A 13,227-nucleotide genomic window follows, 5' to 3' on the forward strand; every position below is an offset into this window, starting at 1 on the left:
GAAGTACGATAGTGACATTCAGTAGGACAGGAATTCCAAAAAGAGGGGAAACCTGAATAATGTGTGAAGTTGCGACACGTAAAATCTCATTTCATCTGCTGCCCAAAGATATGTCCAAAGGCATTGGGGAGAAAAACATAACACTGAGGAAACACTGAATACTAGAACATTTGGTCCTACATCCACACATTAAGATGGCATCAGTAGAAAAGAGATCTTCATAATCCATATACAGTTCATAATATAAAAGTTATTCATAATACAAAGATATTATTAACTAGTGTCAGATGAAGAGTAAGAAGTGAGCGACAAGTAGAAACCAGGTAAGAAGTGCATTTTATTTATTTACTGAGACATAATTAACATATAACATTGCATAAGTCTAAGGTATACACCATGCTGATTTGATACATTTATATATTGCAATATTACCAACATAGAGTTAGCTAACACCTCTATCACATCACAAGATCATTTCTTTATTGTGGTGGGAACAATTAAGATATAGTGTCTTGGTAAATTTGAAGTTTATAACACAGTGTGTTGCTTATAATCACTATCTGAACATTAGATGTCTAGGACTTATTTATCTACTGGTTGCACATTTGTACCCTTAAACAACATCTCCCTAATTCCTACACCTTCCAACCCCTTGTACCAAGCATCCTACTCTCTGGTTTTTACTAGTTTGGCTTTTTAGATTCTACACATAAGTGATATTATACAGGATTTGTCTTTCTCTGTCTGACTTATCTCACTTAGCATAATACGCTCAAGGTCCATCTGTGTTGTCACACACACAGGGCAGGATTTTCTTCTTTCTCATGACTGAATAATATAAATATTCCCTTGTGTGTGTGTGTAGTAAATCTTTATCTGTTTAGCCATGGACTGACACTTAGGCTGTTTCCATATCTTGGCTATTGCGAATAATGCTGCAATAAACATGGAAGTGCATATATCTCTTCAATTCTCTGTCTTCACTTCCTTTGGATATATATCCAGAAGTGGATGCTGGACAATATTGTGGTCCTATTTTTAATTTTTGAGGAACCTCCACAATCTTTTCTATAGTGGCTGAACCAACTTATATTCTCAGCAATAGTATACAAGTGTTCCCGTTTTCTCCACACCCTCTCCAGCATTTATTATTTGTAGACTATTTGATGATGGCCATTATGACTGGTGTGAGGTGATACCTCATTGTGGCTTTGATTTGCAGTTCTCTAACAATTAGCAATGTTGAGCATCTTTTCACATGCTTGTTGGCCATCTCTTCAGGGAAATGTCTTTTTAGGTCTTCTGCCCATTTTTTGCTAATCCCATTCTTTTAATGTAGCTGTCCAGTTTTCCCAGCACCACTTATTGAAGAAACTGTCTTTTCTCCATTGTGTTCTTACCTCTTTTGTTGTAGATTAACTGACCATAAGTGTGTAGATATACTTCTGGGCTCTCTATTCTGTTCCATTGATCTATGTGTCTGTTTTTAGGCCAGTATCATGCTGTTTTGCTTACTGTAGCTTTGTAGTATAGTCTGAATCAGGGAATGTGATACCTCCAGCTTTCTTTTTTCCTCAAGACTGCTTTGGCAATTTGGTCTTTTGTGGTTCCAAATAAATTTTAGGATTATTTGTTCTACTTTTGTGAAAAGTGTCATGGGTATTTTGATAGTGATTGTATTAAATCTATAGATTGCTTTGTGTAGTATGCACATTTTAACAACATTAATTCTTCTAATCCAGGAACAGAGGATATCTTTCCATTTCTTTGTATCATTTCCAAATTTCTTCATCAGTATTTATAGTTTTCAGAGTATAGGTCTTTCACCTTCTTGATTAAGTTTATTCCCAGATATTTTATTCTTTTTAATGTGATCATAAATGGGACTGCTTCCTCAATTTCTTTTTCTGATAGATCATTATTAGTGTATAGAAAAGCATCAGATTTCTGCAAATTAATCACAGAGTTCTGTATATTAACATGCCAAAGGCTAAATGAGTGTCTTTTCGTCCCACAGCCATGGACACAGAAGAGTCTACCCCTAATGAGCTCCTGCTCAGAGACAAAAATGGGCAAGATCTCCAAGAGATGTTGAGAGAAGTAGGATTGGCAGTTGAGTACTGGTTGCCCAAGCTGCAGGAACACCTGGGTGTGACCTGTGCCCAAGCCTTACAACACCTAGAAGAAAAAGAACTCCAGAAGCTGCAATCCCAGGCACAACATCCCTGGGAGAAAAGGGCCCTGGAGAAGCTGCTTAACCTGTCATACTCAAATACTCTTTCAGAGTTACAGGAGTCTCAGGTGGAAACAATAAAGAAAAGGCAGAAGCAGGCAGAACAGGCACTGCAGGAGCTAAGAGAGATGCTGGCAGAAGGGAGGCAGCGACAGGAAGAGGCAGTGAGGAAAAAGGAAGCAGAGCTGATGCAGGCAATGGAGATCCCCAAAGAGTTCTGGCCACGTCCCGAAAAGTCCCTAAGAGATGTCACGGAAAACATGCTGGGACAACTCAAACTTATGGAGGAGACACTGTCTCACAGGAAGAACCTTCCAGATAGAGAGCTGGTGCGACATGCATCTGGAGGACTAGCCCTTCAGGGAGTTTACAAAACCAGTAATCAAAGGGGCCTGACAGAGAAGAAAGAGGAGCTACTCGGTGTCCCCAAGGAGTTCTCACTCTGTGGCCCTGCGCAGAGTGCACAGATGGAAACAAAGGAATTTACATCTTCTCAACAAGAATCCATGTTCATCCAGGCTGTAGAGAAGCTGGGCTTCAGTGTAACTGCCTCGGCAAAGGGTGGAGGTTGGGGATTTAGCCTGGAAGCTGCTATGAATCAGAGCAAACATTCAGAATCCAAGGAAACCCAACAGTCACATTCTAAGCACTCTTACTTCTGCTCAACCAAGTTCAGCTACATCCCACTGGCCTCCTGCCACTTTCCCACTGACCAGCTCCAGCTCTCCAAGGCTGCTCTACAGGAATTGAAATGCATTGAAGACCTTTCAGGTCAGCCAGAAGACCCAGACAAACTTCCCTTGCTGAGGCGCAGGACTGAAGCCTTCTTCCACAGGTTTGGCTCTCATGCTAACCAGGGCCCTCTGCACCTGGGAGGAATCTACTGGTGGAAAGCCATTTCAGAGGGCTTCCAAAGTGAGCAGCTGGCAGAAGTGAAACAGCAAGCTGCAGAGGCCCTGGGTATTTACATAAGGGGCAGCTACAGTGGCTTTGGAGTGAATGTTGCTGCAGGTGTGGATGTGTCAGACTCTCATTCAAAAACAGCCTCTCAGAGAACAACCTTCCAAAATCTCCAAACCAAAGTCCAATTATCTGTGGCCCAGACAGGTGGCCCACCAGAAGCAAATGGCCTTTCACAGTGGAAAGCTGGCCTCGTTGCCAATAATCAAACCTGGTGTGTCATTGACCGGGGAATTCAGCTGGTGCCCGTTTGGGACATCATCCTCACCAGCCACCGAAGCGATTTTAAGGATCCTTGTCAGGTAGCTAACTGCCTGAAAGACAGCTACACTGCTCTGACTGGTCTTACTGCCCAGATCCAGGAGGGAGAAGAATTACTGAGTGTTGAGAAGGAGGCTAGGCTTTTCCTAGAGGATGTGAAATCCTGGGAGGTATCTGATCCTGAAGAGCAGCTTAAAAAGCTGATAAATTTCATGCAAAGATTGAGTGAAAAAATAAAAAGTTATAACACTTGGACTAATATATGCCTCACAGATAGGGGTCTGCAGAATTTTCTGGTAGACACTGTCAACTTCTGCAAAAAGCATTCCATATATGAAACTAAATTTATTAAATCTCAGTTGCGCAGCCTTTTGGATCCTCACATCTACAAAGTGACAAACTTTCCTCAGGCTCATTCCATCATGCAGTGGCTATTTCAGTCAGAACCAGAGGAAGAGAATGTCAATATCACCCAATTTTCTGAATTAATTAAAATCTTTAAAAAAAACCAGAATGACCTTATGGAAGTAAAGGCCAAGTCTGAATCCACAGAATCAGTGGAGGAAGCTCAAAGCAAGGTGACTTATGAGGTCAGCTTGTCTCTTGGCTGCTTCTTGAGATACCTCCAAGAAACGGGGCAGCCAGACACACACATCTTGCTACTTTTGATTGCAGCTGGTGCAGGATATCATGTGGTAAACAATACATTTCAGTATCTCCTTGGGTGTGATGAGTTAGACTTCCTACTGGATAAAATGCAAACTGCCCTAGATAAATACCAAGAGCTCAAAAATATTTGCAACTACAAGGCTCAGGCATTCCTGGTGCTCACAGGTCTGACAGCTACACTTGGCATCAAAGTTGCTTCTCCAGAAGAGAAAACAGAACGCTTGGCATTAGTAAGACATCACATGGGACAATCTTTGTCTAAAGAAGTTGTACATGTCCTCACCAAACCTGGGGCAGATCATGATTGGGAAAACCTAGAAAAAGACTTGAGATTGCTCATTGATGAGGATTATGAGGCCACCGTCTCTTCATTGCAAATGGAGGATGTGAAAAAACAATTGCAAAGTCTTTTCCATGGAAAGAAACAGCCCCATGAACCACATGATAATGAAAGTAACAAACGGGAGGTCATAGAAAATAGAGCCTTCCTAGAAATACTCCAGCGTCTAGGCCTAGAACATTACTACCCAAAAATGATGAGCAGAGCTAACTTCCATATGATCTACAAGAATCCTGTGTACAACACCCAGCCCTGCTCTGAAAGAGAGCTTCCCTTCTATTTCCTACAGAAGCTACTGATGCTGGATTATGGGCTGAGATACCTGATCATTAAGGATGATGAATACACAGAGAAGCAAGTCTATCCAAGCACCTCAAATCAAGAAAAGGAGGCTTTTGATCCATATGAAGATCTATTTGAAGACAGTAATAGCACCACTAATCCTTCAGCAACCACTAATGCCAGGCCCTACATTCACCCTATGGATATACAGATGGCAATTCTTCACTGTGCAGATGATTTTGCCAGACAATACATTTTGGCCAAACTTTCCATTTGTCAGTTTGCCCTCCCCCTTCTCATACCTAATCCTTGCAATGCTCAAATTGAATTCTCTCTCTGGTCTCTCAGTCAAATTAGGAGGAGCTGGCAGCAAACAGGGAAATCAATAAAAGAGGAGAAGGACAATTACAAAAATCAGCAGATGTGTCGTGTCTCTACCCCCATTGTGTCTTTTATTAGAGTTGGAAACGGCTTCTCTGCCTCCAAATCTCAGATCATGAACTGTCTTCTCAGTAAAAGGAAACATGATGTCTTTTTTCACCGACATTGCAAAGGGAGCAGCAAAGACTGTCTCTTGATGGGAGGTGTGGTGGAAGTTGCCTGGTTCTGTCCTGGGGGTGAAGATCAGGACAGGTTTGACAACTGCCTGACCTTCATCAATCTTCATGGAGATGCAAAGGAACATGAGAAGCAACTTGCCTTTTTGCAGGAGGTCTCTTCTCTCATTGTGGTCCTCATGTCAACTTCTGATGACAATAAAGAAACCCGAAAAATTGTCCATGACGTGTGTCAGAAATCAAAAACTTTAATCTGTTTGCTTGATGATAAAGAAAAAACCATGGCAAATAACTCTGGCCCAAGAGTGAGAATTGGGGTCAGGAACAGAAATGAGGCAGAATTAATAGAGGAGCTCACAACTACAATCAGACGTTTGTTAGAGCTTTCTGACACTGCACTCAGCTTGGAGAACTGTGCCCAAATTGCTCGCAAGCAAGGATTGCTTATTGATGAAGACCAGAGAGAATGCAAGGAAGCCAAAGAAAAGGCAGAGATTCTAATGGCCCTACTGGGAGAAATGGAAATACCTCAGATGAAGGAAAATTTACTACCCCTTCAGGGAAAACTGTGGCAACTTTGGTGTAAAAAGGACAAAGAACTCTATCATCTGAGAGAAAAAGGGAATCGAAGCATTGAACAACACAAGAGTGAGATTGAGACAGATAAACAAATGATACGATGTCAACAGTTGAGAAAAGCCTTTCCTCTCAATGATTTAATGCATTCTGTCCTTGAAATTCTCCAAAATCATTCAGAAACTCATACCAAACTCTACTTCTTGCAATGGCTGAGTGTGTTTTTAGACAATTTGACTGCAGGACACTTGGAAAAACTAAATGAGAAGAAAAAGGCATTGTGGTCACTGGTCCAAAAAGAAAAGCAAGAGGCACCAAAGAGCAACTCTCTGAAAGGCTTGCAGAATGAGATAGAAGTTATCTCCAGAGAGATTAGTGACTGCACCTTGGGAATTGAGCAACTTCTCAGAGAAGTTGGCCAGATCTATGAAGCTCTGGAAGAAGCTTCATCCATGAAAGATACCCTATTTCTCTCCCTTCCCCACATTGCTGCAGATCTGATGCTATCTGGTTTTCCCATTGAGCTAATGGATGGGGATGCTTCTTATGTGCCCCTGAGGTGGGTGGCAGCTGTTTTTGACAAGGTCTCTGAGAAACTTGGAAACAAACGGCTCTTTGTTCTCTCTGTCCTTGGCCTGCAGAGCTCAGGGAAGTCCACCCTGCTGAATGCACTTTTTGGGCTGCAGTTCACTGTCAGTGCTGGGAGGTGTACCCGGGGGGCCTACATGCAGCTTCTGAAGGTGGAGGAGACATTTGCAAAGGAACTTGGCTTTGACTTTGTGCTTGTTGTGGACACAGAAGGACTTCGGGCCCCAGAACTCAGCAACAAGTCCCAGAATCGTGACAATGAGTTGGCAACCTTTGTCATCGGACTTGGAAACTTGACTCTGATCAATATTTTTGGGGAAAATCCATCAGAAATGCAAGATATTCTACAAATAGTTGTCCAAGCTTTTCTGAGGATGAAACAAGTAAAAATATCTCCTAGTTGCCTCTTTGTTCATCAGAATGTGGGAGAGATTACAGCTAAAGACCAAACTATGGAAGGACGAAGGCGGCTAGAGCAGAGACTGGATGAAATGGCAGCAACAGCAGCTGAAGAAGAGCAGTGCTCAGATGTAACCCGCTTTCGTGATGTCATTAAGTTTGATGTTAATACCCATGTCTACTACTTTGCTCACCTCTGGGATGGCAATCCCCCAATGGCCCCTCCCAATCTTCGTTATAGCCACAATGTCCAAGAACTGAAAAGCAGAATTCTTGTGACTGCCCAACAGGAATCTAGGGGAAGCATCATGAAGATATCAGATGTAAAATTCCGAGTTCAAGATTTGTGGAGAGCACTATTGAATGAAAACTTTATTTTCAGTTTCAGGAATACCCGAGAGGTCATGGCCATGAGCAAACTGGAAACCATGTATAACTACTGGACATGGGAGTTGAGGAGTCATGTGCTGAGCATACAGGACCAGCTGATCAACCAGATTCAGAATGAAAAAATCCAGATACTCGAAACACACACAATTGAGGTTCCAGTTACAGAGAAATATGAAGCCATCAAGCAAGAACTTGAAAAATATTTTAATGAAGACCCAGATAGTGAAGTGCTGGTACAGTGGAAAGGAAATTTTGAAAATAAGCTAATAATCCTTAAAGAGGCATTCATTTTAGACAGCCAAAGAAAAGCCAAAGAACTTCTTAGTTTTAAAAAGAATCAAGAAAAACTGCATAACAAAAAATCAGGTTATGAAAAGGAATTATTGGAAAAAAGCCGAGAGTTGGCTTTAACTGTAAAGGGCACCCAACTGAGTGAGGAAGAGCTACATGAGAAATTCAACACACTTTGGAAAAAATGGGTCTATGATTTGTCCTCAACTCACTCTCCAATCGCAGAGCCTAAAATTGAAGTGGATTCTGAAAACATCCTTTTGGATTATTTCAAAAAGGAGAAAGACAGGGCAAGCATACTGAATAAAAATTATGGAGAAAACTTTGAAATCAAATATGACAAACATATCAAAATGAACAAGAAATATTTGAACTTAGTTACAATGACATTAGAGGTCCAGGATAAAGAGTCCATAAATATGACTACTAACCGCATTGTTTCAAAAGTTAATGAAACTATTGACAACATTTGTAGGCAAAAGCATGATTACAATCCAGCTTATTTCTATGAAATCCTGAGAATAATAGATGAGGAGGTGAAATCTGCACCCACTAAGGAAAGATACACATTTACAAGAAAATATGAAATAGACTTATCCTTGTATTTATTCCAAAGAGCATCAATGAAGTTTCATCATATGCACAAGGAATTCAAGAGAGCAAATGATCCTGTAAACTATCTGGAAAGCAAGAAAGATGATTTCTTCATGAGTTTTAAGATCTCTTGTCAGGGAGCAACCTCAATTAAAACATTTGTTGATTTTCTGTGGCACAAACTCACCACTGCTGTCTCCAACACCATAAAGAAAAACATGGCCCGCAAAATTGCTGGGGACATGCAAGCCACCTGCCCGACATTCAATGGAAACAGGGCTAACCTGGAGAAACACATTCTCATCTCTCTGGCAGAAGAGGAAAATTTTGATAATTTTTGGCAGTACATTCATAATCCGGAATCATATTTTAAGAATTACATTGAAAACCACATTAAAAGATATTGTTCTGACAAAGGAAGTGAAAAAATGAAGACATTTTTAAAAATAAGTTCAGATGAAATCAAGAATGCCATCCTCTCAGCTATTCAGGCATCCACAGCAGTAGCTAAAGATAAAAGCAGCACTGTGTCTGGGTGGTTGGATCTGTTCTGTGATCACCTGGGGAGTAACTTGATCTTTCCACGAAAAGACTTGATAAGCATTGAACACCAGGAGATAAAAGATATTGATTTTCTCAAAGAAGCCATGAGTACAGCTTTGGATCCTGAAATGAAGAGAGTAGAACAGAATGATTTGTATATGTTTGTAGAAGAAATCGTTCCTGAAATCCAGAAAATGCTCACTGAACATCTCTGTGGCTGCTGGAAACAGTGTCCCTGCTGTGGAGCAATTTGTACAAACACAATCCCTATGCATGATGGAGACCACAGTGTTCCCTTCCATCGTCCACAGGCTGTCAGTGGAGGAAGGTGGTACAAAACAGACCATTTTGTCATTGATTGCTGTACCAGTCTGGTAGCAAGTGATTGTGTTTTGGTTTTCGGAGATGGCAGGGAAGTCCCATATAAGAACTATCGACAGGCAGGAGGGGAATATGCCAGGTGGAGTATCACCCCAGACACATCCACCCAGCCATACTGGAAATGGTTTGTCTGCCACTTCAGATTAAAGCTACAAGAAAAATATCTCCAAAGATTTGTAGGTAAAGGTAAAATTCCTGATGCATGGGACAAAATTAAGAAACAGGATGTGCTTAATGACTTGAAAGAAAATTAATACCCAATGACCACAAAACAGCCCCAGTATCTGAACAAAGGAGGCACATTACCTGAGGAAGGCTAAAATATCACCCACTCATAAGGAAAACATCCCTTATATCAATTTTTTCAATTGAAACATCTAAAACTAAATCAGTTAACAGCAAGAGTTGAAGACTTGCTGAGAAAGAACTTCATTTTTCTTTGCCTCAATTCCTTTTGCTTTAAAAACAGATTACTAAAATATATGAGTACATGATAAAATCAAATAAAATCCATTTAAAATACCTACTTCATATTTTAAACTATTATTCTGAATGTTATTTTTTATTTTTAAATATATAATGTTATTTAAAGTCACAAGAAAGTCATTTTCGTAGAGGGAAGTTAAAATCATTGCAGACTGCCACAAATTCTATAGAATAACTACACAGTTTAACCAATATACAGTTCTTGACTGGAATCTACAAATTCTTTTCAGTTCTAAGTGTATTTTTTTTACCCTCAGAAATTTGTGAGGAAGAGTTATTAATGCTTGAATGCAAAAACATTCATGGAAAATTCATGATTCCCAATTCCCAAATATAGTGCTTTTTAGGGATATCTTGTTATAGGAAATGAAAAAAAAAAACAAAAAAACCCCCAGAAACTTGACCAGCATAGAGCCTGCATCAATTCTGGAAACATTATTCAAAAAATATGGAAAATAGAAGTTAAATAACTTTTTCTTATTTAACCATTATCCTCCTCTTCCCTGGTGCCTTGGCACTTGCCTGTGCATGTTTTTTAAAAAAGGAAAAGAAAAAATTCACAGGAGCTTAGGTATTCAAAGCCTAGAGCTATGTACAAGTCTGAAAAGGACTGGTTAATGGAACAAGATTTATGACAAGGTAAAAAGGGCCATTTTAATCAAGGCTGTGGACAAGGTCAAATTTGATTAAGCCATGATCATTTAATCATTAATGATTTAAAAAAACTATTCCTTCAAGACTAAAATGTCAAAAAATATATAGTTTTGTGTGGTGATATTTCAAAAAGAGATGCTTTTTACGTATTAAAAGGTAAGAAAATGCTTATCTCCAAATCAGGCACCCTTGTGACTTTTCACAGTATTTGAGCCATAGGGTCATGATCAGAAATAAAAATGAAGAACATGCTGAAGCCAACCAAGGATCTGAGAGGGGAAGGAAATCTCCCTTCCGCAAACTTTTACCTTCTAAAGCAATGACTTTTGCTAGGTTCTCAAAGCTGATGATCTGAAGGAATCCTGATGCAAAGAAAAAAGATTATTCATGCCTGACATAAGGGCATCCATTGGCTTCCATTTCAGGGTACACTGTCTACCCGTCCATAGCCAGTGAAAACAGACAGTACAAAGAGCAATCAAAGGACTTGGATCTTCAGAGCTGGGAGACAGGAGCGTTCACTCTGCTATCTTTGTGCCCCAAGGCTTCAAGCATACTCTCAGTTTCAGGTCAAATGACCATGTTTCCAGAAGAAATCCTGGAACAGAAAAATTATATGGAAAACAGATGTTCTTGGACAGTAGGGTTTCCCTTTTGTTCTCTAAAAAAATAGCCTCACTGAGAGTTGGAACTAGTAGGATAAAGTTGAAATAGTGATAAAAACAGAACCCATGCATAATATATGCATACCTGTTTCTGACATAGCTGCATCCTTGATAACTGTGCAATGTTAACATTCGCTGAATGCCTTTCATATTTGTTTAATGAATCCATTAAAACTTTTAACTAAAAAGTATTATATATCATATATTAACTTTGATTTTTCACGCCAAATTGTTGTGCATAAAAAAATTAATTTTTTGATAAATTCCTCAGGCATTTAAGTAGAGTGATTATTAAATGAAATTCAGAGGCTGTGTCAAGAACCCAAAATGGCTAGACATAAGTTGGGAATGAGAGAAGATGGCTATGTGTAAATGTGGTTTTCTATGATAGTAGTGGATGGTAAAGTGCCATCAACATAGGGTAAAGGATTAAAGGGTCAGTGGGTTGAGGTCACTGAGGGAGATCTTAGGAACAGTGGAGTAGGGTGAATGGAGTCAGTAGGGATGAGAATCATATGGTCATCAAAAATGGGAGATGACGGGCCCAGTGTAGGTCACAGATTAGAGATGGCCAGAGTTGTAAGGTCAATAGAGGTATAGTTCACATGGTCAGTGGAACAGGTCTCTCAGAGTCACTGAAAGTGGGGATCATGGAAACATAGGAATTGGGGGTCACCACATCAATAGACTTCAGGGATTTCCAGAGTAAGTTAAGCAAGAGAGGACAAGGCCTGCAGGGATGGGGCTAGGAGGGTATTGGATTCTAAGACAAGTTCAAATAACATGAATAAGAGGTGAGTTGCTTAAATGAAGCTGGAAATTTGCACTAAAAAGATTTTCACTTAGGTCTCTCTCCCTGTCTCTCTCTCTCTCTCTCTCTCTCTCTCTGAGAGAGGATATAAATACGGGAAGGTCAATTGAATAAGGTGTGTTATGGACAAAATATTTCTGTCATCCATAAATTCATATGTTGAAGCCCTAATCCCCAGCGTGATTTTAGAGGGGGCCTTGGGAGATAATTAGGGTGAGATGAGTTCATGAGGGAAGGGTCCTCATGATGAGATTAATGTCCTTATAAGAAGAGACATCAGAGATATCTCTCTCCCTCCCCAGGAGCATGAATCAAGGAAAGATCATATGAGCACACTGCAATATGTGTAATAAAGCAAGCCAGGAAGAGAGCTCTCATCAGGAACCAAATCAGCCAGCATCTTGATCTTAGATGCTCTAGAACTGGAAGAAATAAATTTCCATTGTCTAAGACACCTGGTCTGTAGTGTTTTGTTACGGCAGCCCAAGCTGACTAAAATGAGGTGTGCCTAAAAATTGGCCCCCTTAAGGTTTGGGATGCTTTTCCCTTAGACTATGGAAAAAGACATATGAAACATAAAACTTTTAATTTTTCCCCTTCCTTCAAATTTGTAATTATCTTTAATCATTCTCTTTAATCAGTCTAACCCTTCAGTAAGGTCTAAAAAAGCCATTTAGCCCTTTCTAGTAGTGCTGTGACACATAAATAGACAAAACAGAGAAGGAAAATGTGAGCACTACCAATAATAGTATCATGATAATGACTGTACTGATATCTTTGCAATAGTAGTAACTGTGATATCTTGGGCAGGTAGTTTAACCTCTCTTTGTTCAAGTGCCCTGTCTGTAAGAGTGCATTTCTCATTCTGCTACTGGGAAGTATAAATGAATTCCTATTTAAAAAACATTTAAGACAGAAGCAAACACAGAGTACTTTATAAGTGTAAGTTATTATTATGTTATACTACCACTCCTAAGTTCCTTATTCCTTTGCATTTGAGTAGCATTTTATTAGGAACACACTGATGGGTTAAGATAGTCTCATCTGAGGTTCATCGGCAGGAATATTCAACCAGGACCCCTTGGGAAATCACAATTGAGAATACAGTAAGTTCTCAATAAATGTGGTTATAACTTATGGCTCAAAATGAATCTCGATATATTGATGTCCCACAGTACTTTATCTGTAGTCATACCTCTTTCAAAAACTAATCCATCAGTCAAAGACGTAGACAAGTCATTGTCACAATTCTTTAACAGCATAGAAGATAATATGTCTTAGGTTATTCAAAAGGTCCAAGACCTGGATTCACACACAATTGATTTATTAGAAAAGCTATCCCAGTAAAAAAAGAATAAGGGTAAGCAAGAGGGGGAATGTAACTTAAGGTGAGGGAATAAATTAGTAAGTATGCAAATTCTGAGAGGTAGAAAATGTCTTTCAATTCTAGTTAACAACCACAAACTCGAAAATTAGACTGTTTGGTTTTGAATAGGACTTCCACCATTTAGTAGCTGTGTGACCTTGAATGACTTTCTCAACCTGTC

The 13,227-nt window shown here is 39.7% G+C and overlaps 2 protein-coding genes across 7 annotated transcripts in view; one reads left to right on the top strand and one right to left on the bottom strand.

Moving 5' to 3' along the window:
- The window catches only part of LOC137230509 (interferon-induced very large GTPase 1-like), a 32,597-nt gene extending 20,467 nt beyond the window's left edge, over window positions 1–12,130 (top strand). For both annotated transcript variants that reach the window (XM_067750062.1, XM_067750063.1), the window contains one exon: window positions 2,018–12,130. In XM_067750062.1, coding sequence (XP_067606163.1) covers window positions 2,020–9,318 — 7,299 coding nt within the window. In that variant the 5' untranslated portion in view covers window positions 2,018–2,019 and the 3' untranslated portion in view covers window positions 9,319–12,130. The remainder of the gene's footprint in view (window positions 1–2,017) is intronic.
- ZNF215 (zinc finger protein 215) overlaps window positions 1–13,227 on the bottom strand; it is a 151,728-nt gene that overhangs the window by 104,397 nt on the left and 34,104 nt on the right. The window contains exon 1 of one of the 5 annotated variants that reach the window (XM_067750067.1): window positions 5,445–5,529. The exons of the other annotated variants lie outside the window; for them this stretch is intronic. The gene's annotated coding sequence lies outside the window, so the exon portion shown is untranslated. Of the gene's footprint in view, window positions 1–5,444; window positions 5,530–13,227 lie in introns of those variants that run through there. 5 annotated transcript variants of the gene reach the window in all.

This window comes from Pseudorca crassidens, chromosome 9 (genome assembly GCF_039906515.1).
Source record: "Pseudorca crassidens isolate mPseCra1 chromosome 9, mPseCra1.hap1, whole genome shotgun sequence".
Lineage (NCBI taxonomy): Eukaryota > Metazoa > Chordata > Mammalia > Artiodactyla > Delphinidae > Pseudorca > Pseudorca crassidens.